The 23996-nt window shown below is 39.8% G+C and overlaps 1 protein-coding gene across 3 annotated transcripts; it reads right to left on the bottom strand.

The window, feature by feature from the left end:
* Positions 1-75: 75 nt before the first annotated feature.
* On the bottom strand, positions 76-21281 carry zdhhc9 (zinc finger DHHC-type palmitoyltransferase 9). 3 transcript variants are annotated; one of them, XM_026358056.1, is made up of 10 exons: positions 20919-21281; positions 20437-20657; positions 13182-13342; positions 9200-9358; positions 7449-7586; positions 7229-7277; positions 6625-6727; positions 3875-3978; positions 3483-3582; positions 76-3156 (listed from the first exon to the last, which is right to left on the bottom strand). In XM_026358056.1, exons 2-10 carry the CDS (start codon positions 20598-20600, stop codon positions 2950-2952), a joined length of 1185 nt encoding a protein of 394 aa, XP_026213841.1. In that variant the 5' UTR covers positions 20601-20657; positions 20919-21281; the 3' UTR covers positions 76-2949. The 3 variants fall into 3 exon arrangements, with proteins under 3 accessions (XP_026213841.1, XP_026213840.1, XP_026213842.1); XM_026358055.1 differs by having other exon boundaries at positions 20437-21281; XM_026358057.1 differs by lacking the exon at positions 20919-21281 and having other exon boundaries at positions 2950-3135; positions 20437-20600.
* Between the last annotated feature and the right edge of the window lie 2715 nt (positions 21282-23996).

The following is a 23996-nucleotide window of genomic DNA, read 5'->3' as shown; positions in this document are numbered from 1 at the left end:
CACAAATATACCTGTAGTATATAACTAGTCCTGTGTTGAACATTTTATAACTTTACTCATGTAAACAACAGATGATAATAAGACAATATTGTTTATTTACCAGACACATTGATCATGTAAAAAGAATGCCGTAAATTGAATGAAATATGTATAATCACAGTGTTGATACTAAACAAAGTGAACATAAATAAGATTTCCATCAATGGTATAGTACTGTATCAGAATACATAATGAGACGTAATAGACTGATCAGAGCATTCAGATCTGACCGCGTCATGTTATTTCAACACAGGAATCATACTGTACATCCAGCAGCTCAGCCTAGTCGCAAACCTTTAGAGCTACAAATTAAAGTTGAACTGTTCCTTTAAAATCTGCTTCGAAGCTAGAACACAGGAATTAAACACATAGAGTCCCTTCTTTTACAGAATATTAATCACACACATCCTCGTTTCTCTGCGACAGCAACGCGATCAGATACATCAAACTGTCTGTTCACAAACGAAGCCCTAAAACTAGAACTGGTCCGTTTCACTACTTCTCTTTGGAAACTAAACATTTTTTGGAGATTTTTCCCACTTACACTTCTTTACTTCACAGAAACAATACTGTCACACACTTTACCGCATCTTCCAGTGGAGATGTTTTTTCATTTTGTTATTGTTAAAGAAGAATAGTCCAAAAGGTGATAATTAGCTTTTCAATGTGAATATTTGCAGATTTCCTCAGAGTAATTTTACTATTTTATGACATCATAAAGAGCAATCAGTCTGTTAATCAGATCTTCCACAGATGAATCGATAATGAAAACAAAATTTCCATTATTTACGTGTCTAATTTCAGTCTTCAGCTTTAAATTGCTCAACAAAAATTGTCATGCAGCTGCCAACAACTTCTAAATTATGTTCCACTCTTCCACTTCTAATTTTAAGGGTTAATTTTTAAGGGATTATGGAGGATTAATAATGTTTTTAGCCTCATAACAAATCATCTGGGGCAGATTTCAGAGTCTGATACGGTTCTGTTGACACACTAGAAATTCTACATAGGCATATTTCACAAACTAACTCTGGCATACAACACAGTCACTGATACAAACTCTCGCTATGGGCTAAGAATCATCTAAATACTAAGCTTCACTTTCTCTCATTTTTCTTTGTGTGGATGCTGCCCCCCCCATCGGCCGATCTGTGACCAAAATAAACTCTCGACCCACATTAAAGGGTGTGCACCATCATAAATACGCAGCACGGCCTTCAGCGCGGTGTAGGAATAACTGCTGCAGCACAGATGCGAGGAAGAGGAGTTTAAAGCGAAAGATATTTTCGTAGAGAGGACTATGAGGAGGATCTGCAGGAGGAGGTGCTTAAGCTCATAGACAGAATAATTAATAGTTAACACTGGCCTCAATTACTCTTCAAAGAAATTCAAACATTGCTGCTGTCTTTCCTGCTCATTCATCATTTGAGTGTTTCAGTACATCTATACCTGCTGAAACTATGTACAATTCAACAATGGCTTTCATTGGTTTTTGCTCCACAGTGTCTAATTCAGTGGTTCCCAACCATTAAGACCAGCAATGTGACCAGTTCATTCAGAAAGTAATGTAATGGAGGTCAATTTACAATATTTGAGAAAAGAAACACAACTTTATAGTAGTACTGCCAAAGACTGAACACAATATATATATTACATGTGTTTAAATACTCAAATTCAAGAAGGAGTTCCAGTTGTAAACCACAAATTGTGGATACATAATTTTTTGTGCAAGCAAAATTTAAATATCTCTAAATATCGAGTGTTGATTAGTGAAGACAGGTTGTTTTTAAATCACTGGACAGAGCCACATGACCTGTTTCCCCTGATTCCAGTCTGTCTGCTAAGCTAACAGGCTCCTGCTTCATATTTACCGCACACATCTCTCTTTAACCATCTCATGAACTCTTAGATTAATCTTACACGCCCCACGGTTGAGAACCACTGGACTAATTTGTGTCCAAGCTTTCTTCATTAACACTGTATCAGAACGGATTCAAAGGGCTTCTTTGTTGGTTGACCTCAGTTGCATTTCATAGTGCAACTTTTTATGATAAGGCACTGTTACTACAAGTGTCTCCGATCATCAGAAGTCAGGCCATTTCTCACTCTCACGGCGACAGAGCATCTCCTGGATACATGCATGAGGCAAAATCTGTTTCGGAGCGCCCCCGTCGCTTTACATCCTTTATATAAAAATGGAAGGACAGGCGTTGGTCTGAATTGATTAAAAAAAAAGATGCACCTAAGTAAGAACAGTACTGAATGTAGCAATATCAGAATACAAGGTAGATTTTGATTTGCCTGGAAGGAGCCTTTAGGATATCCCAGCTATTTGCACGTCCTCCCCCTGCCTGGAAATCACTACCGTTTTATCCACATTATCAGCTTCTCAGGGTTTGCATAGGGCATGTAATGTGCACACAACATAACTGACTGTACTGTATGTATGAAGTCCTACACATGTCCAGAAGTAATATCGTCTTTGCCAGACACTTGCAAGGAGTATATTTGAACTGGCTTTTCACAATAAATGTCATTATGCAATTTTTAATAAAGAATAGAAGTAGTACTGACAATCAGAACAACCCACAGGTGAACTGTGGGTATGTTCCACACGTTTTTTTGTCTCTGCAGTTCTCTCGGCAGCTTCTCCCCCTACGTGTCTTTTCCATGCAGTGTCCAAGAGTCAGAGGAAGCTGCTGACTTTCCATTAAATCACTCCCCCTCCTGCAGGAGTCAGTGTCAGTCAAACAGCTCTGCAGATACTGGTGAGGAGAGGAGAGAAGAGGAGAAGCTGCAGCAGAAGCTCTGCTCTTCAGGTTTAACGTAGAGCAGGAGTCACCCACACAGTAATCAGACATTGATTATTAATGTTTCAATTGTACGAACGCGCTCCGCCCCCTCATGCAGCTAATGGGTCTGCTCCTTGGCGATGGATGTCTCTGCATCAGTCTCGGGCGAAGCCAGCGGTGGCAGCTTCGGAGCCGGAGGGTGGTGGTCCTCTTTGGGGAAGGGGCTCTTCTCTGCTGAGGCAGCGATGCTCGGCTTGGTATCATCAGGTGTGTGCTCATTGGGGATGAGTGGAGCTGTGGTTTTCTGTAGGCAGAGAACAGCACGCTGAAAAACACAAATGCAGAAAGAACGAGCCAAATTGATTCCGTGTTTCTCACTGGTTGGCTGCTATGATGATAGTTTAGTGAACTCTTCACATGCCAGGTGTTGGACTATGATCTGGTTTGATGTGAATAAAACTACTTCTGTCAGTTTGACCAGAAACCTCACAGGTTAGACTTAATGTCAATCTGAAAATATCTTATATCTGAAAACATTTTTTATTTTGGTGTGTTTACTGCACTTTCTTCTGCTCTGTCTTGACCATGTTTTGTGCTTCGCAGCCCTGATCCTAAAGTGTGTGGAGGTAGGGGAGAACTGTGTGTGCTCACTGTGGTTTGTGGCACCGGGTTGCTGCTGGAGGAGGAAGATGCCGCAGACGTTGCAGAAACGGGCAAATCGTCCTGCATCAGTCCTCTTCTGTCCAAGACGCTGCAGAGTAAGGCAAAGCAATCAGTCACTTCATGTTTCCAGCACATTATTCACCAAAACGAGGCACAAGACAGAAAGATTTAAATCTAATCTATCAGAGGCACTGATATAGAAAACACTGAAACCAGTAGGAAGAAAAGCTCAAGAGATTAAGCTTCACGTAGATAAGACAACATATTCAATGAGGAAGATGTAGGACACCAGTTCCAAAGCAGGTATTTAATCCAAAATCAAGTAACTATGAAACATGTTTTTTATCCTGCTATGAACAGAGCTGTTTAGTTTGAGTTACCTTGGATATGTCGGCCCACAGAGCACCTCACAGCAGTTTTTGATGATGTTCTTGTGGCTGTATGGGTTCTGGACTCTGTTCTTTCCAGACCAGGATCCTTTAATCTGGGCAACACAAAACATCCAAAACGCATCCTTACTATCTTACAATCACGCTAGGTTCTCTTTCAAAAATATTTTTCCCTGTGCTTATACCTTATTCAAAAGCATAGCTCCATTTTTAGATGTGATTCCCACAGGCTCGGATTTGACCTACTAAAAAGATCTTGTCTGGGTTTTAATGATTTCTGGTTTAATGGAAACTCCATGTGCCAACGGGTGCGAACTATCACAACATCTACAGATTGAAAGCAGTTCAAGAATTCATTGAAAAATCTAAGATTTTTCATGAAAGACTCCTACACTTTTATACAGTACACTCTTTATAGTCAGTTAACATGGGGCACATTTTAACATTTTAATAATATTACAAACATTTTATATACACATATATCTTTAGCTGACATTGTATGTTTGCAAGCTGTTTGTAATTTCTCCTGCCTGCCACTTTAAAAATAACTAGTTTTTACCCTTATTTTTGTTGTTTCATGTAAATTGTAAAATTTAATTCTCTCTTATAGGTGTCCTCTCAATTTTCATTCAGTAAATATCATCTGATTGACTTCAATTATTACCAGGTGCTAAAATAAAATGACTATAACGAGCAACAGCAAGTGGACCAGTGCATGCATTCAGGATATCTTGCTCCCTTGACTTGTTGGGTGAGGTGGATGAGTCATGTATGCAGCCTAAAAGGGCACCACTCAATACCAAAAATGTCTAAAAAGACACTGGAAAATCAAAGGCAAGACAAAGCTCTTTGTAGTTAAGATGCACCTACTCCTTATTTTTTATCTGGGAAGCTCAACATAATTTTATGTAGTTGTTGTATTAGCAATAGGTTAACACAAAATCTCAGTTTATTCTTATACAGGCATGAACAACACAACGACCAGTTCATCCTACTTTCCTCAGAGCGGTTTATTTTTATTTTAGCCTACTGCAAATACAGGTCAGATTATGACTGTATTTACATGAAAACATGAACAAGAAGAGAACGTTGAGCATCTAAGTGGTTTAACGACCTCTATTTACTTTCACTGCACCGACTGACGCTCCTGTAACTCAGAGTAAAAAGCTTATTTTAGGTTCTACAGATGTAGGTCAACAGTCTGCACATAAGGCGTGCAGAGACACAGCGGACACGCCATCCTCAGGGAGACGAGACCACATACAACACACAAGGTGCCTTCTCTTGTTCAGCCTCATTCCACCATTTCTATCTTCCACTTCTCCTCCCTCTCTCACCCACCGCCCCTCTTCACTCTGCCACAGCAGTATTTCTGGCTGCACGCCCAGCCCCTGCAGGTATCGATGCATCTATTATTAGGCCAATCACAGATATTGAAACGGCCGGGATGACAGCCATTGTTTCAACTCCTGGAGCAATACTACACTATATGAGCATAGTGCAGAGCTTCATTACTGATTATATGCAAAAAAAAAAAAAAAAAAAAAAAAATGAGGCCAGCTATCCCACAGGAAAGAAGAAGTCGAATTATAAATTAATCATTACAACAAAGTATGAGCGCACTCTCTTGCTTTCAGGCATCTAGAACCTCCCACCATCTCCAACACTGATGGTGCTGCTGCTCTCTGCTTTTTGTCAGAGCCTCTGCAGTCAGATCTGGGCTAACAAAGCCTCCAGTGAAGTGTACGCCCTGTCAACGTTACTATACACAGACAACTCCCTCTGTGGATTCATCCACCTGCATCACCACCCATCATCTGCTTTACATCAGCATGGATGTGTGTGCAGTGACTAAATAATGACTCAGTGTTAATGTGCTCTGGCAATCAATTGTTTTTTCCATGTTTGGTATCAAGTTTTTTTTTTTTCCTTCCAAATGTAGTCAATAAGTCTAGAAACCAGCTGGTCTGCTTTGTTTCGGCTCATTTCTATCATTAGTTTTTATTAAGATTAGCTGCTATTCATGCGTGCTTGGAGATGATTAAAGCATCTTGGCCTGCTGGTGAGCACAGAGTCCAACTGCAGCTTTCAGCATTTAAGAGATTTCTGGCCTCAGTGTGGCTGAACTGGATAAAAATAGGGTGAATTCATTTTTTAAATACAGGCAGTGAGACTGGTCGCACCTTTCATGTGGTCTGATCAGAAAAAAAAAAGGATGATTAAACAAACGTGACATGGAGTTATTAATAAATCTATCAGCTTCAGTTAAAATCTTGTCTTTTTCCAGTCTCCGTTTTCTTTTTGTTTGAGTTCACGACACTTTCTGTATTCGCTTTCCTTCAGTTTACAGTATAATGACTGTGTTTAACAAGCTGCAGTTTACCAGACCTGTGTCCTTCAGTGCTGCTGTTGTCAAGGAAACAGCTCTGTCGCGTTTTCACGGTGGCGATGTACTGTGTGGTTATGTTTACAGGCTGCCAATATTTACAGATATATTACTAAAACTATACTTTAGTTTCATTTTGTGCCTAACTACATGAATCTGACCCAAATTCTAAAACAAAATTTAACCTAAAACCTTTCAGCTAAACAAACAGATACAAGAAACAAAAAGTTAATGTGCATAATGACCATGCAACACATAAACAAACTGGATGTAAAGTACAGTACTGTGCCTCACATCTTGATAAACCAAACCTTTAATCTGTAGTTACGTTTAAATGACAGTAAGATGCACTTACGTCCTCGTTGGTGGTCTGGTTGAGAGAGATCAGGTAGGTGTGGAAGCCGGTCAGTCCCACCACCGACCACAGGGTGAAGAAACACACCAACAGCTCCAACACAGTGAACTTGAGTTAAGAAAACAGCAACAGATGTTTCCAGCCCGACACAGGGTCACTGATTAACAGGAGGACAGAAGGTGACGGCAAAACTGCAGTCGGTTAAGCAACATGAATAAAGGCAGTGAGGTTCAGTATAAAGAGTGTAGCATCAAAGGCTTTTACTGCACAAAATAAATAATGAATTACCTCTTTTTATGTAAATTAAATTCAAAAACATTAGACTGTTTCTGCAGCTTATATTGCTGCAGATTAAACACTTTGTTTAATCTTAATCTCAGGTTCGGTCTTGTGTGTTTGGTTTTGGAAAAAGGATAAAATTGTCGTGTTAAAATCAAATGCGTGACAGGTCTACAGCACCTGCAAATGCTGTGAACACTACAGTATGATTGGAGGAAGGATTTTCGGGAGCTGTGAGTTTGGGTGTCATAGTTGAGAAGCGTTAATGAATTGAATTTCTTTACTAGGAAAGCAGAAATGCTGTGGTCAGAGCTTAAAAGGATATGTTCCAGGTGTTTCCTTCAGAGTGTTCAAAAAGCCATTATCCACTGAACCTGTGAACAGACAGAGAATTTAAAAAGAAGATTTAGATTCAAAATTTAAATACCACTGCCTACTTGTTCACTTTTCCTTTACTCAAAACACAATTTGTACATCTTAGAGAGAAGTATCTAACTAGAAACAAGCTGTCAGTGTAGGGTAAGTAGGGTCTGCAGAATACTTACGCATGACCACGTGTACGATGTCAAAGGTGAAGATATAAATAGTGAGCAGGGACAGCGACAGGGTGAACAGGTAGAAGTAACGGTAGTTCCTCTTGCCCACACAGTTGCCCACCCATGGACAGTGGTGATCAAAACGGTCTGTAAAAAAAGAGAAAAAGTCATAAACATAAAATGTACCGTTGCACACCAACTTTCCCAGAAATCAGACAGTTTTGGAAATGAAACGAGTGTTAAAAATAAACCAGTCTCAGCTGCAGGCTTTTAGTCCAAGCCAGCTTTGTGCAACAGCTTCTAAAAAACCTGCAGTCTAAATATAGAGATCACTTCCCTTCCTTTGCCTCTCCGCTTCTATCACTTGGAGAAGAGCCAAATGAAAGCAGGGCAGGGTCAAACGGACAACAGGGGTAAACATCTTGCTTTACACTTTTCTCTGCACTAGCTGGATGGAGTTTCACAACAATATACAGTAAACAGAGGCACAAACCTGTGAGAAGTGCAGCAACTTGTAAATATAAGAGTGTTGGGATTGCAGCACATTTTACCACAGTTCTATGCTTATAAGCAAATTTCAGTCAGTCACTAACACTGCACTGAGAATGTAAACATCACTTCAATTCTTAGCAGATCATGTATTTTCCAGATAATTTCCTGGAAATGTTCCGTATAATTTCCTAGAAATTAGTTGTTTTTTAGATTTTCTGTTTTTCATAACAGCCAAATCACAAGGGACGTGGAAAAGTGGAAACTGCTTGGGATGAAAATAGTATATAGCAGATGAAAGGTAGGTCATGAACATGTAAGTTTCTTTTTAATTCATAAATCCAGTTCATAGAAATTTAATAGACATGTGTTTGGAAGTGTCTTTTGTATCTAATTTACAATAAAGCTGAGAACAGCAAGGACGTACAAAATCCAGCCAATATGCAGCAATAAATGCCAATTATATAAATATTTAGTGCTAAATCATCCTCATCCTTGAATCAAACTGACTTATTTTCTGTTTTACGTTCTCATAATAAACGTGCAATAAACGAATATGGTCTGACTGCTTTTTGACTGTGATCCATATTCATTGCTGCTATGAACTACATTAAGTCGAGGAGCCAAAGACACGACTGCAGTGAGAGAGAGACTGAGGCAGGCTGCTGTGTCATTGTTGAACTGTGTGTGTGTGTGTGTGTGTGTGTGTGTGTGTGTTTCTACAGCAGGTGGATACAGATGAACCAGTGTTCACAATGACTGAGCAACTTTTTCTCTTACTGAGCCTCCACTGTCTCCGTGCACTCCCTTCAAACACATTCCTCAATCATCAGCAGCCAAATGACTGTTGCTGTGCAGGATTAACACACACACGCACACACACACACACACACACACACACACACACACACACACACACACACACACACACACACACACACACACACACACACACACACACACACACACACACACATACTAAAAAACAACCATCTCTGTGAAGTTCTTAGTCCATTTAATTTTCCCAAATCCTCTGCTTCATCCAACCTTTATTTATAAAACTGTGATTATTAAACTATTTAATTATTGTGACAATAAGAAAACTGGGGTCAAAACTTCAGTGACAATCATCACGTCAGTGAGCTATTTTTCCCACCTAACATTACTCACCTTTCTATTTCTGAATAGCTGAAAGACAGCGTTTTCTCACTTTATAAAGCCTCAGTTCGAACAATTGAAGAACTGATCACAGATTAGATGCGGTTTCTTACCGACACAGTTGTCACAGATGCTGCAGTGAGATGCTCGGGGCGGTCGGAAGATCTTACAGGTGTAGCAGTACTTGAGCTTGACAATCTGGTTGTTAATCTGAACGTTACGGATTCGAGGAGGAGGTCGCTGCCCTGCGGGGACGTTCCCATTGGCAGCCTCTGTGGGATCAAAAAGCACAACATTCATCAGTCTGCAATCCCATTTAATAACTCTGTTGAACAGCATCACATGCTATAGGCCCATTTCCACAGGAGGGAACCTGTGTTTTCACTGGACCAGGAACTGTCAGATGGGGCCTACAGCTCTGCAGTGCATATAATGACATATGACAACTGACTTTTGGTCTTTACCCTGTGGAAAGCTCCTGGACTTGAGAAAGAAAAGTACCAGTAACTTGGTGGAAACCTTTTGACATCAGCCTCACACGCCTGTGAGACCAGACGGTACTGTAACCTGCTTTATGTTTTTAAACTGGCAGTGAGAAATGTGAGGCTGAGGGGACAAGGTAAAGAAAAAAAAGAAGTAAATCCTGAATGCTGAACCTTGAGAGGAGATCAATGGATGACAACGCTAGCTCGATACACTATTGATGATGGTGGATTCATGTGTAATCACTGCTGAGCGGTTGTTAATGTTATTTATTAGCAATACTATAGGGCTCTATTTGGGCATCAGCTGAACTTCCACACTGAAAATACTCACAGTCGTACTGAACCTTATGCGTGAGAAGGTCATTGCGCTTCTGCGCAGCAATCACAAACACAATTAAATTCACCAACTTTGCCTTTTCTTGGCAATTAAGATGTTTCTGATTGTGTTGCACTGCAGGAGCTGAGAGGCTAGAGAGGCTGGCTAATGACCACAGGGCTGCAGGCTGGAATTTCTCATGAGAGAAACCGTCAGGGAGAAATCTATACTTAACATGCTGCACTGAGCAGGCGTGAATGGGGAGTTAATGGAAAACAGCAAGCATGCTCATTTGACTTTCTGGGGATACATTAAAGTAAAAATGAATTAGAGCATCTGAGGTGGAGAAAGTGTTATAAGTGAGTATTTACTGTAGCGTTTAGATTTTAATAATCGTTTCTGCATAATTAAATCAGTGAAAGGAGCATGTTAACATACAAACCTGTATCAAAACCACACATAAATCATTTTCCAATATAAAGATTTATTTCATCTCACGGCACACAACATTCTGCATTATGAATCTACAGAATGTAAGATTAGTGGATTTAAGGATAAACCAGCACAGAATGAGTGAATGACTCATCATTCATGGGGGATGATGCCACTCCCTCATGTATCAAAGCTCGGCCGGTTAGTGGCATTATACAGTCGAACAGGATGCCTCTCCTCGTATTAGCATCCTCCCTCGGGACTAGTTGCTAACAAGCTGAGGGGACAGAGATTTTAGCTTGCAGGTCCCAGCTTCCAGCTTCAGATTGAGATTCAACTTTCATACCCGTATGTGAGTGTTAGCACGCCCACACGCATAACAGCACATCCAAACACATTAAAAACTGTGCTCTATTAAGAGCTGTAAGTGTGGGATGGATGTTGACGCTCTAAGTGCTTCAGGTCGGCTGCTCCAATACATTTATATCCTACACCGATCCAACAATTAACTGATGGAGATTTTGCTATTTTGAGATATTTGATGAAAAGTGTTGAAATGAAAGCAAAAAAAAGGAAAATATGAGCCAATTTATCCGTGGAGTGTTTGGGAGACTACGTGCCAAACAAGGTCAGTGAAAACTAAAACCAATGTGCTACTAAAGATTTGTTTGTTTGTTTTTTTATGTCCATAGAACAAGGAGCTTAAATATACCAGGTGTTAACGCACCAGGGGAAGATAGAGGATGAAGTGATTTAAAGGAACTGTACATAGTTTTTAAAATTGAAATTAAGAAACTGTTTAATTTTTCAGAATGTTTTTGACAATCAAATTATTTGAAAAAATAATCATGAGTTGGCCCTCAATGCACATTATTTTCAAAATATGAATTTCTATAATGAAGCTGTATGTTCTTTAACAGACCACGGATCCATTGTCATACACTGAGAGACATGAGTCATAGTCATGATGAGAGTGCTGGCTACCAGTGAACTATTCTCAGAGGACTGAGAGCCTCAGCCTGGCTTTTACAGCTTCCTCTGTCACGAGCCGAGACCAGTCTCCACCCAGGACTCTTGTCTGGAGTGATTGAAGCACTAGTGGCGACTGAAGGACACTGAGAATCTTTAACAGAGACAAAGGAGGAGGGGGGGACCTTACATGATGACTCCAAGTGTAATCAGACACGAAAAACACATAAAATACACTGCTAATGTAGACGACAAGGCTGTTGGTTATTGTTTGGAAAGGCTTTGTGGCAGTTATTATATAGCTTACAGTTTGCTCTGTATAATGAGACAAACAGAGTCTTTGTAATGAATGTGTGTTCGACTGAGTTCGACATCCACGGATGAGCACACTCAACCTTTAGCAACAAAGCATAACAAACATGAATAAACCAACAGGACTGAGACTGTCTGCTCATCACTTAACTACCATATACACTGAAGTATTTATGCCTCCAATATCTAGAAGTTTACTCATGGCAACTGGACTTTTCACTACTCTACTAGTAGCTTCTTCAGTCTGAAGATAGTTGGCTGGAGATCACAAGTTTATCCTCCAGGTTGTTTCACTTCACCCTTGGCCTGAAAAGGCTCAACATGTGAAACAAAGGAAGGAGAGGGTGTGAAAGATGTAATAATAATGTGCGAACCCCTCCAAACCCCTAAAGTTGCCTTTAGGTGTGGTGGATGTGTGAATTAGTGATCTTTCTGGGGATGGATGAAGGGCCGCAGCATAAATAGGAGACAGAACATCTTCAGACTGAAGAAGTTACTCAGATGAGTAGTGAAACATTTCAACTTGAGAGGATGGTCGTCCAGTTTCAATGACTCAACTTCCAGATAACTTCACCTGGATGATTGAGAACCTTCACCAACTCATGCCTCCAAAATACTTTCTCCTCAACCTCACTTGCTGTCCATATCTCTGGACGTCAGTTTACACAGAGAGATGTATACAACATCCTTAATGGCGATGCAGGAGAACATGAGCTCTAACAGCAATTTGTCCTGTTGTTGACTTAACATTTGAATGGACGATAAGGGATTTGTTCCCGGTGGCAGTATCAGTACTGATAGTGAATTTGCACACTTCAAGGACAGCTGCTTGACTGTCACATTAAACCACACACTACTTCAAACCTGCACAATCTGCAGTGTATCTGAGCATCAGCACTCACATCATGCATGAACATGCTACTGGGGTGTATTTATTATATTATTTATTAACAGCAATAAATTGGCTTTATGCAGATTGGTCATCGCTACTTCTGCAAATGCTGATAACACTTGTTCTTGGGATTCCCACGAACAATGTACACTTTAAATCCTGGTTAAATTACACTAATATGTTAATACATTGTTATATAAAGGAGTAGCTATAAGGAACATTGTTATATTGAACTTTTGACTAGCGCTGCAACGTTTGGCGTCTCTCTTTGTTATTGTTAATTTGATTATTTTACTAGGCAAATGTTACATGTATATAAGCAAATATCTGGTTCTCTAAAATTTCTGTCTTACTGATTTTGCATATATTTGAAAATCTCAAAAACTGTACCTTGATGTGTTCAAATATCTCTGTTTTCAAATTATCACTTGCACATTTACCTTTGTCTGGCATCTTTACCTCAGTTATTGTTGTCTAATTTGTTTTTGTATTTTGAGGTGATACGGAGAGAGGACAAAAATATACCTCTAGGTGTGTTTTGGTTTGATCGTGCTTATTCAATCATGAATAATTCATATTATAGAGATGTGAATACATGTTTAAATGGGAATTTGGAAAGACAAGAACTTTGTTAAAAAATACATGCATGAAATCTCCTGAAAATATGGAGAAAGACTTCTGTAACTTACCAATTTCCATCTCGATGAATGCAGCTTCCTCTGGGAGGGCTCTTGGCAGCACCCCAGGGTCACTGAAGCTGGTCCTCAGCAACATGGCCATGACAAAGAGAAAGAGCAGGACAGCAAACACTGGGATGGCAGGTGACAGATGAACAGCCAGGTACGGACATCTGTAGAAGAAAAAAGGATTATAGTACTAATCGACATTAAAATAATAAAAGACATTTAGTTAAAGTGGATTAGGTTTATCCTGAGGAACTGGACTTATTTCATTTAGTAACAAGTCACACTCCAAAGGAAATGCTCTGATTTAAATCATATTATTATTCACTTGGTACATAAGAAAAGGACTGAGACTATAACCTTGAAATGAGGGCATGGTCTCTAACAGAGCATGTGCAGAGAGGGCATGACACCACAATAACACACATATTTTGAACTGGTGTTCAGAGCATAAGGTCGTGAACTGTGAGAGCTGCCCTTTCTCTCGCCTGTGCCGAAGCCATGGCCATGAATAAACAACATCACAGTGTACTTGCCTCACCTTCTGGAGGAGGCGAGAAACATTAGCATAACTTAGTTTGCCAGGCTACTGAGATTAGCCAGCAGGGCTCCTCGAGAAAAACCTGCTGCTCAGTGTGATAACAGATGTGAGCTGCAGAGCAAAGTGCTGCGACAGAACAGAGCAGAGAAGCAGCAAAGGCTTCTGTGTGCAGGTATTAATAGTTAAACCGCACAGCCGCGTCTCCCTGCCATGTTGCTGGGATCATGTATTCATAATGCAACACTTATGTTGCACTACAGGTTGCGAGTTATTGTTCCACATCCTGCACAAGACTAACTTTTGTACTGCATGTCATGCACAAAGCTGCCCACACAGCTGACACACATTCGGCCTCAGTACATTGACCATCGAAACTCTGTGTGGACACCAACATTATCTAAATCCTCCTCTAAAGGGACAAATATCACAGATTTAAATGTCTACTTATCAGCTATAGTGTTAAACATAAGCAATGCATAAACGTTACAGAAATTACTTAAATTATTGTGGGTTGTCAAGACGAACTAATGTTCAATGATAATTTCAATAACGTGATTATCTTTTTGTTTTGATCAGACTAATTATTGTTTTTTTAATCTAATGTGCTTAAATACAAAACTAATTCAATGAAAAAGACGATGCATGGCTGTCCAAACACTTTTGGACTCCACTGTTCAACTTACATCTGAAAATTGAGACTCATGAAGTTTGCTGAGTCGACAGAAAGATGAAGTAGCAACTATTTTAGTAAATTATTAATTGCTTTTTAAGATTAATTCAGCAAAATATGTGAAACGTTTCTCAACCAAGCTTCTAAAAAGGGAGCGTTTGTAAGTTTCACATAAAACTGAGTAAATGCTTTGAGTGTTGGACATTCTTTGACACAAAAAGAGATTTGACAGTCAGTTATCTACTACAGTTTAACATTTCATCTATTCATCCATCCAGAGCGTGCACACACACACACACACACACACAAACACACACAGACACCCCTAAAAGGAGAGGGGTGTAGCTGAGCAAACAGTTAGCACAACAGGGCAGAAAACAGTCAAGCTGTTCGCACAGTGTAGATGAAACAGGTATTTCAGCATACCTGAGATCTGATGACACACACACACACACAACACCTGCTGGACCGGTCTGAGCAGTTTCCCTGCAGTGGCTTTTTTTACACTAATGGAAAATAGGAGCAGAGATCAAATCAATAAAAATTTCCAGTGGAGCAGGCCGGTGAGGTATGTTTGTCCCATTTGTCGGTGCAGAGAGCAGCAGAGCGCTGCCAGAGGATTTGGACTGAGGGGAGGCAAGCTGCCGCTAAAGTGTAATTCCTGTAATGATGATGGTTAGGTATTCGAAGCACACGCTATCAATGCTTCCCATCAAGCGCTCACGTCCTTCCTGGATGTGATTTCCTGTGCTGTTCAGGAGCAGGGTGGTGCTGGCACAGTGATGCTGCGTGTTCATCAGTCACCACGGAGGCAGCAGAAAAACTGGACTCTGTCGGATCCTGCTTCAACGAGGGGAAAACGTTTTCATCTGTGAGATGATGAATCAAATCTATATGTTAAGATTATAAAACCATTTAATGAACCCTAAAATATGATGCATTGAATAAATTAAACTGCTTGAAAATAGGAAGAAATACTGAAGCTCTTCCATCCAGATACATTAAAAAGCAGATTTTTTCCTTCATAGAAAAAATAGTAATAATAATAATAGTAGAAGATTAATATCATTCCCATACGTGCAAGATAAAAATGAGACGACAAGTTAGCTTAGCATAAAGACTGGAAACGGGGGGAAACAGCTAGCCTTCAGGTCCAATCAGCACCTCTAATGCTCTGTAATAAATAGATTTATAATTTAAATATATATAGATTTATAATTTATAACATAGAACAAGCAGTGTTCTGCTGCTTGTTCTATGTTGTTCTATGTTGTTTAGTGAGCTTTACAGGAGCTGGAGAATGTTTCTATCATTGCAAACACACTAGTGTTTTCCCCTCGTTCCAGTCTTTATGATAAACTGGGCTCATCACTAAATTAAAAAGTGAGGAATAGTGGGGAAAAATGGAGCTTGTGGAATAATTATTGTTTAATAAAAGGGAGTTATTTCGCTAAAAAAACTGTGCTCAGCTGTTCAAATAAGGACAATAATCACTGTAAACATAAAAAGCAATTACACCATTACATAAGAGATAGAGATAAGCTAACGACTGCTTATTCTGCACTGACAGCGAAGCGTTCACGGTGTGTGTGTATGAGCAGGGTGGGCATTAGATGCATTAGGGCGTGTCAGCTGCAGACAGATCCAGAGGATTTCCCCTCTTAACCCAGGATGACACAAGCTCAAAGATGAGAAGCTTCTAATGCTCGGATATAGCTACATTAAAATCACTTCAGCTTCTCAACAACAAAACCACTGAACCCAGGATTAACATGTCACCATGTCATACCTCGGTGATTTGTGACATTTCACCTTTGTTGAACATTTCAAACTCTTCCTTTATTAATACGTAACAGCTGTAAGCTGTTACAGACCTGTGTGAATCATACTACACATGAATTAGGTGCTTGCTGTGCAGGCAGATCCACAGTGAGCCTCGGTTCCAGTTCTCTGTCACACAAACATCTGGAGACTCTCTCTGTTTCTAGGGCATTGCTGAAAAAACACGAAAACCCCACTTGCACTCTCTCCTCTTCCACATGCACACAGAAACACTCTCCGCTGCCGAACTTGGTAAATATTCAGATCAGAGTAGGATTTCATCTGTCCCTCAGCAGCAGCAGCAGCAGACAAATCTCAGCCTTTTCCCCACAGATGGGATCAAATCACAGAGAAAGACATCCTCCTTTAGAAAGCTGAATACCTAGTGAACTTTAAAAAAAACACACGGGGCAGTTCAGCAGCTTTGGCCGTTCATCCAAAGGCATTTAGAGAATCCAGGCTCTTCTAAACATAAACAAGTTTTCTCAAGCTGTGCGTCTGCATTTCTTCATCCAGTGAACCAGAACTCCAACGTCTTTGCTCTATTTTTAAAACGCAGGCAACATAGGAGTACATTATTACTATTCTGGTGATGATAGTTTACAGTTTTATTTCAATTTGGACAAACATAATTTCTTTGAGAGCTTTACTCTTTCTTTGAATTAGGAAAACAAAGTATTTCTTTTTATCCAGATGGTTAAAAGAGTCTTTCAGCAAAACCTACTGAACAGCTGTATGCTGATCAACATATTTCTTTCTTTTCACACTGCTGAATGTTTATTCTTATTTAATTATGGCAATTACATGAGACACAAACAGGGGCTGTCTTAGACCTTACACTGGACTCCAAAGACCAAGACAGAAACATTATTGTAAAACAGATTGAAACTAAAATCCAATGTAATAACTCAATTTAAAAGAGGTCGCACTGAAGCTTCAGAGGGTACAATCTGCAGCCCAGTTTAAATGAGTCTTCCTCGTTATGCAACATTTAAATACCATATGATGGACACTCCAGGATTAAAGCTAGGACCACAGATGTTGCATCGTTGAATATTCACCAACTTAAATCAGTTATAGCGACGATGCTGATGATTTTCAGCCACATGAAAGCAGTGATGTAACAACAAGATTAAAGAGGAATCAATCTCTACACAACAAAACAAAACTCAATATATTATTTCTCTCCCTATGTTGCACAGACTGTAAATACATTTGAATTCATATATATCCTATTAAATTATATAAAGAATATGTGATTTTACAGGATGTCACTTTATCCTCCACAGAAAAGCAGCACTTTCCTCCTGCTAGGGAAGCCTCCAGAGAACAAAGCCTGTAGATCACCATTACTGCAAGTTCAGTATGCACTCTGAATAGGGTATAAATCATGTTACTGCTCATTTACCCTGGATCAGCAGCTGCTTTCTTATTGGCCAACAGAGAGACAGGGAGGGGTTAGATGTTGAGGGAGGCTGAGGGGTCTGTTACAAGATCTCCTCTGACTGCAGCCACTTGCTCTGCAGGCTCAGCCTTTTGCGTCTACTGATCTTTTATTGCACATTGTCAATTTATCAAGAGGACTAGAGGAGCTTGAAACACCGTGCACATTACAGCATATGTATGTAGACAAAGCACAAATACACAGACAGAAAGAATCAGCCTCATTACATGCACATATGCTTCTCCAGCCTTGTAGCTCAGCGTCCTGGGGTGGACAGACAGATGACACACAGCCCTTGTGTTCCAGTTTCTTGTTCCTGCATCCAAGCTCCATAGGTGGCTATCCAAGCTATCCATATGCACATATGCACGCAAGTACAAACATGGACACACACAAAACTATGTATTACTAGATGGTAAGAAACACATACAGTCCTAAAACTGATGCTGCTTTAAAAACAAGAGCCAGGCCCAACTCTTCAATTAATAATTTGTTTAGCTGTTCCTAATGAGTCTTTCCATTTGTGTCTTCAGCCACTCATTTCCGCAATTTAGCGCTAATGAAAACACAGAGAGGTTTCTCTGCACGGCGCACTGATGGCTGGTGATAAAAGTGAGATGTCTACTCAGCTGGTACTGGATCTGAGCCAGCCCACACCGGGACACTGCTCTTTCTGTTCTCCCCTCAATGCCACGGTGCAGTTCAGAGCACAGCCTCAAGCCCGCAGGAATTCATCCTCCAAAAACAGGGAGACCACACTACAGAGACGACGTAGAGTATGTGATAGCCGGATGATGAACTACACTGTAATGCACAAGAATGAGGCTTCACAAAAATGTTTGCATCTTTAAATGAGATTATAATGATGCAGTGATGTGCATGAACGAAGTGCAGTTTTTAAATCAACTACCTTTTATAAATTGAGTTTTTGATTAATTATGTCCATTGTATGGTGCGATAATATTATAAATACATTATTTACAGCCATAACAATGAGTTAATGAACTCACTTATAGATTTTTTTTTTTAATTTACCAGCTTATTTGGTAACTAAATAATAGTTAGCTTTTTTTCCTTATCATATATGATAGTAAACAGCTAATCTTTAGGTTTTAGACTAGTAAGCAGTATCAATACGCAACTGTACTGTAGGTTCTAGGAGACAAAAATGGGTGTTGTCACTATTTTCAGACCATTTTCTGAAAATAATCAATAATCTATTGGAAAAATAATTGTTAGCTGCAGCCCTAAGGCTCATTCCAAGCAAGATAAAGTTGCAAATGGGTGTTGTGTGAATGCATTAAACCTCAGATCCTCTTTGCAGAAGTCTGTTCCTCTGTAAGAGGTTTCAGTCAGATGTGTATCAACATGCTGCGTAATGGCGACTTTGAAAATTACCCCCATGTTGTCTGGGTTCAATCTCAACGTTAATATCCACCCCGCCCCCATGAGAGACGATTATGTTCTGCTGTAATATGAACATAGCATGCTAACAACCCTCCAGTCATCAGTTACCACAATGTCTCCTCTGGGTTCGGGATGCTCAGTGTGAGCAGTATCGACTCTCGCGCTGCGCTCTGAGCCGGACAACAGCTGCTTCTGTCTGGACTCAAAGCAAAGCAGGAGGCCATTAAAGTGCAGATCAGATAGGATTGGGAAGGGCCTGGCATGAGCGGGAGCAGCTACTTCTCTTCTCTGCTCCAAATCTACAGTATTTGGTTCGGTATAGCGGCACACGACCCCACAGCCAAGGGTAGTGGCTGTGTACAGAGTCAGAGCCCATTTGAGCTAAAATGTGTTTAATTTGGTGAGAAGGGAGCGAATAAAGATGAAATAAGAGGAACTAGAACTGAAAGTGGATGCAATCTGAATGAGAAGCTCTTCTTTATGATGGTTATTCAGAGTTGTGTTCTTCATTTTAACAGCTGTCAGGATTCGGGTTCACGTGCTGCACTGACCAGGCCGACAGTGTCAAGAGTAGTGGCAGCTTTGTCTACTTAAAACAGAGGCGAAGCTGGACAGATAGCGTTATTAAATATTAAACACCACACTATGCTGTGGTTCGTAAATCTTTTCCCTGTCCGGATGTGAATCTTAAGCAGCAACACAAGGACCAAGACCAGGCAGGAGGTAACATGTGAGTTACAATGACACTGCATAAGAAAGCACGGATCCAAAGAAACAACTTCAGGAGCTTTAAAACATCCAGAACCACTAAAACTACTGTGTATGCTTTTTCATCAGGGAAACAAACAGATAAGACTGGACTAAAACATTTAGTTGCAGCATCTATAATGATCATTATCATCATATATGACAGTGAACGGGATATTTGGGGGTTTGGGGCTAAGCTACTTCACATCAAGTTGAGTTTCACTGCTTTCTGACATTCAATCGACAGAATGATTAGTCCAGAAAACAAGTGGCAGATTAAAATCGATGACGAAGAGAACCACTGCAGGCCTACAGCAGCCTTTAATACAGTTTTCATTATAGTTCGGTTTAATAAAATGTCAGAACATGGTGAAAAAGGTTCATGACAGAGCTCAGACTTATGTCTTCACATGTTTTCATGTTTCAATCAGTGTAAAATCCAAAGATATAATCTTTAAGATTCACACTGTGATGCTGGAAACATATTGAAGGAGTTGATTAATCGACTAATCGTTGCTCTCCTATAGCTGAGGATGAGGTTACACCCGGTTTGAAATAAACTTATGAACACTTCCTGGAGTAAATGACATATCAGTGGCTCATGAGGAGTCAGGGAGAGGACACTACTTACTCGAAAGCGAAGAAGAGAGAGCAGGTGCCGATGATGAGGAACAGGGTCAGGTAGAAGACTCCTTTCTGTCGGGCCATCATCACCCGCCCGTCGCAGCAGAACGTGTTTTTACCCGGGAGCTTCTCCCATTTTCGCACCTTTCGACTTATCATCACCGCAGACATGGTGCCCTGTTTTCAGACCAGTCCTTCCTTTGGGTTAATGTCAGGGTGTGATGTGTAGCCTACTGTAAAACAATTCAGGCAATAAACAGGAGAGGACCTTGCGCTCCTATGATTTTACAAACACGGTTCAGCTGGTAGCCTATTACGCACAGTCCAATGGCGAAATACTAACGAGCTGCTCTGTAATAATAAAGATTTCAGCACATGGCGACGACTGTGGAGCATTTTCTTTACGTGTCAAGTGCCGCAGTCACACAATCATTGTTTTCTCATCCATATTATTTCCAGTTTCCTGTACGCAGCGCATGTCATTCCCACCTTGAGGCTCCCACGTTGCTCAAACAATCTCAATCCTCTCTTCCCAGTCACAATTGTTGGAAAGGGTTGGAAATTCATCCAAACGCTTGAGGCAGATGTTTCCCCACAGAAGCTAGAAAATCCAGCCGAGGCTGTTGCGCTGGCGGAGCGGACCTTGACCGGTTGACATTCATATCATCTCGATATATCATAAATGATGTTACTGGCGAGCTGCTGGCGGAAATTTCACACGGAAATGATAGGATATGACCTATTTATTAAAGAACAAAACACCCGCAAAATTAAACCAAAAAAAGCTAAATGTATGAGCGCAAACATTTGGAGCTGTTGGATGTGCGTTTTTCCCGCAGGATGCCAGCTCTCGGTTTTAGTCAATGGCAGCAGGAAACACGCCTAGATTGAAATGTCTAATCTTAAAGGGGCAGGACAGGTTAAACCAAAAGGAACAAAGGATCAGGATAAAAGTCCTATTCAGATCACATTAATATGCCACAGTAGTATCACCCCCGGGACCTGAGAAGAGGTGTATTAATGAAGGTAATTGGCAGGAGACACCAAATGCATTATTCCCTCAGGTGTTGGCCCGGGTGTAATTCAAAGGCTCCAGAGAGCAGAGGTCCTCAGAGTAAGTCTCTTTTTATACAGCTGCAGAAATGAGATATGGTGTCTTTTTTACTTTCATCGTTTAATTTCACGTTTAACATTTTAATACTGTTTTAAGTTATTGTTTCTATTTGCATCTTCACACTCTATTATATCTACAGTATGTTTCTTTATATTTTCTTTATATTGAATATGTGTGTTTATTATGGCTGGTTGCAGATTAAAAAAATAAAAATATATATATGTGGTTTATGAGAAATGCTCGATTCTGGATGTAAAGCTTGCTCAAATGGGATTGTTGGGTTTTCTGTATCATTTTTTTGTATAATTATTATACAGTGTAAGGTCTTAAACCTTACACTGTAAAGTGCTTTGAGATATATTTCTGTTGTGAATTGGCGCTATACAAATAAAACTGAATTGAATTGAACTGGATGTTTGTTATATTTTGTGCTCCCTATTTTTCTTTTGCAACACTAAAGCCCAATTAAAGAAGTGAGACATAATGATCACAACTAAAAGAAGTATATATTATGTGTGTGGCAAAAATATGTGAACCTGTCACTTCAATAACTGGTGAGATTCCTCTTTTGCAGCACTGCCTATCAGCTTGGAGGGACTTTAGCCCATTCCTCCGTACAGAACTGCTTCAGCTCATGGATCCTGGTTGACTGTTTTGCATGAATGGTCTGCTTTAGGTGCTTCCACATTGTTACTATACAAATAAAAGAGGCAGCAATGACCAAATCAGGGTACTGTGGCCACAGTGTGTCGTAGATTTGAAAAGGCTCTTATGCTCTAATGTAGCACATTTGGTTATTGCCAAACAAAACACTCGCAAAACTTTGGTCTCATGTTTCCACAGAACTTTGTTCCAATAGTCTTCTGGCTTATCTACACAGTCTTTAGCAGACTTTCTCTACCTCAAATAATTTTATTTCATATTATTATATATAATAATCATAAAATATTGATCTGTTGTATTTGAAACTAGTGAAAACACATAATTCTTTAACTAGAAATGTGGATGTCAGAAGAGGCCAGACGTTATTCAATTCTCTTCTTAATAAATATATAAATGAGTGTCTGGATAGTGTAGTGCTAAGCACGCTGCCTTCCATGCAGAAGAATCCAGTAGGGGTCCTTAGACAAGACCTCCTCAAGCTTACCCTGCCTTTAGACCTCACTGTAAGTCGCTTTGGATAACAGCATCTGCCAAATAAATATTACTATATATATTACTGATATTAAATATTTCTAGGGTGAGATAGTCATTTAACAGAATATTTAATCTAGTCATTTTCATTCTTGACATTAAATCCTCTGTGTTTCTAAAGCACCAGTCTATGTTTCAAAACCCTCATTACAGCCACCAAAGAATTTGATTTCATCTTGACCTCAGCCTTTTTGGCTTAGTAACAGTTAAGTTCACATAATATTATAACTGAAAATTAGAAATGAGATTTACACTGGACATACAAGCTAGGCTAATTCTTTTTAAATACTGATATAAGAAGTTTAACTATGATGGTACAATATAGGCTCAGCTCCGTCATACAGCCATTACAATCTCATTGTTGCTACAGAGGGGGTCAGGAATCTAGACCATAAACGATCCAGACAGTGAACGAAACATCTTTTATTCTCTATCTGGAAGTTTAGACCAGAGGCAGAAAAACAACAGTGCGTCTCCACCACCTAGGATCCCAGCAGCGTAATATCTGCTGCTGAGGAGGGCATTATTAATACATGACCTGTCAGATGTTGCTTTATCCAACCTATCTATGTAGATTCAGCAGTACTCATGATTGTTGACAGCTACAAGTCAGAATTTAAATTCTGGTGCCACGTTTCATTACAGGGAAGGAGATCATGGAGGAGCAGGTGGTTTAATCTCCTTGCGAGCAGAAAGGTTAAGCGTAGTATTACCTAATGTGTCAAAATACTAACAGCAATAAACAAACTAACATATACCAAGACTGCATTAGTGTAGCTTATAACACCACCTAGTCACCAAGTTATGAAATATTTTATTAATAATTGATCAGTTCATAAAAGCTTTTATATCCAATGGACACGTTTATGAAGTGATAGTACATCATCATCATGATCATATCAGAATAATCTATCAGTGTAATAACTCAATGTGCAAACTGTGATATAACAACTATCACAACAAGTTTTTTTTGTCTGGTTAATTAAGTTAATTACTAAACGGAATCATCCCTCAACACATTTTCTTTATTTATTTCTTTATTTATTTTTATTGTTAATCTCTGTCATGTTGATACTGTTTTACTTCTCCTTCTTGAGTTTTGGGCCATTTTTCTCCATCTATCGATTTCAGCCCGCACCTTGTTCAAACTTCAAGCTACTTTTTTTGTCCCTTATTGTCGTATATTTTGATTAGAAAGACGTCGTTGTCTAACTAGAATATTACCTCAAAGAAAACAGGACCATCGCATTTTAATGTTT

This window comes from Anabas testudineus, chromosome 10, assembly GCF_900324465.2.
Source record: "Anabas testudineus chromosome 10, fAnaTes1.2, whole genome shotgun sequence".
NCBI lineage: Eukaryota > Metazoa > Chordata > Actinopteri > Anabantiformes > Anabantidae > Anabas > Anabas testudineus.
This window is presented reverse-complemented; position numbering and strand designations above follow the sequence as displayed.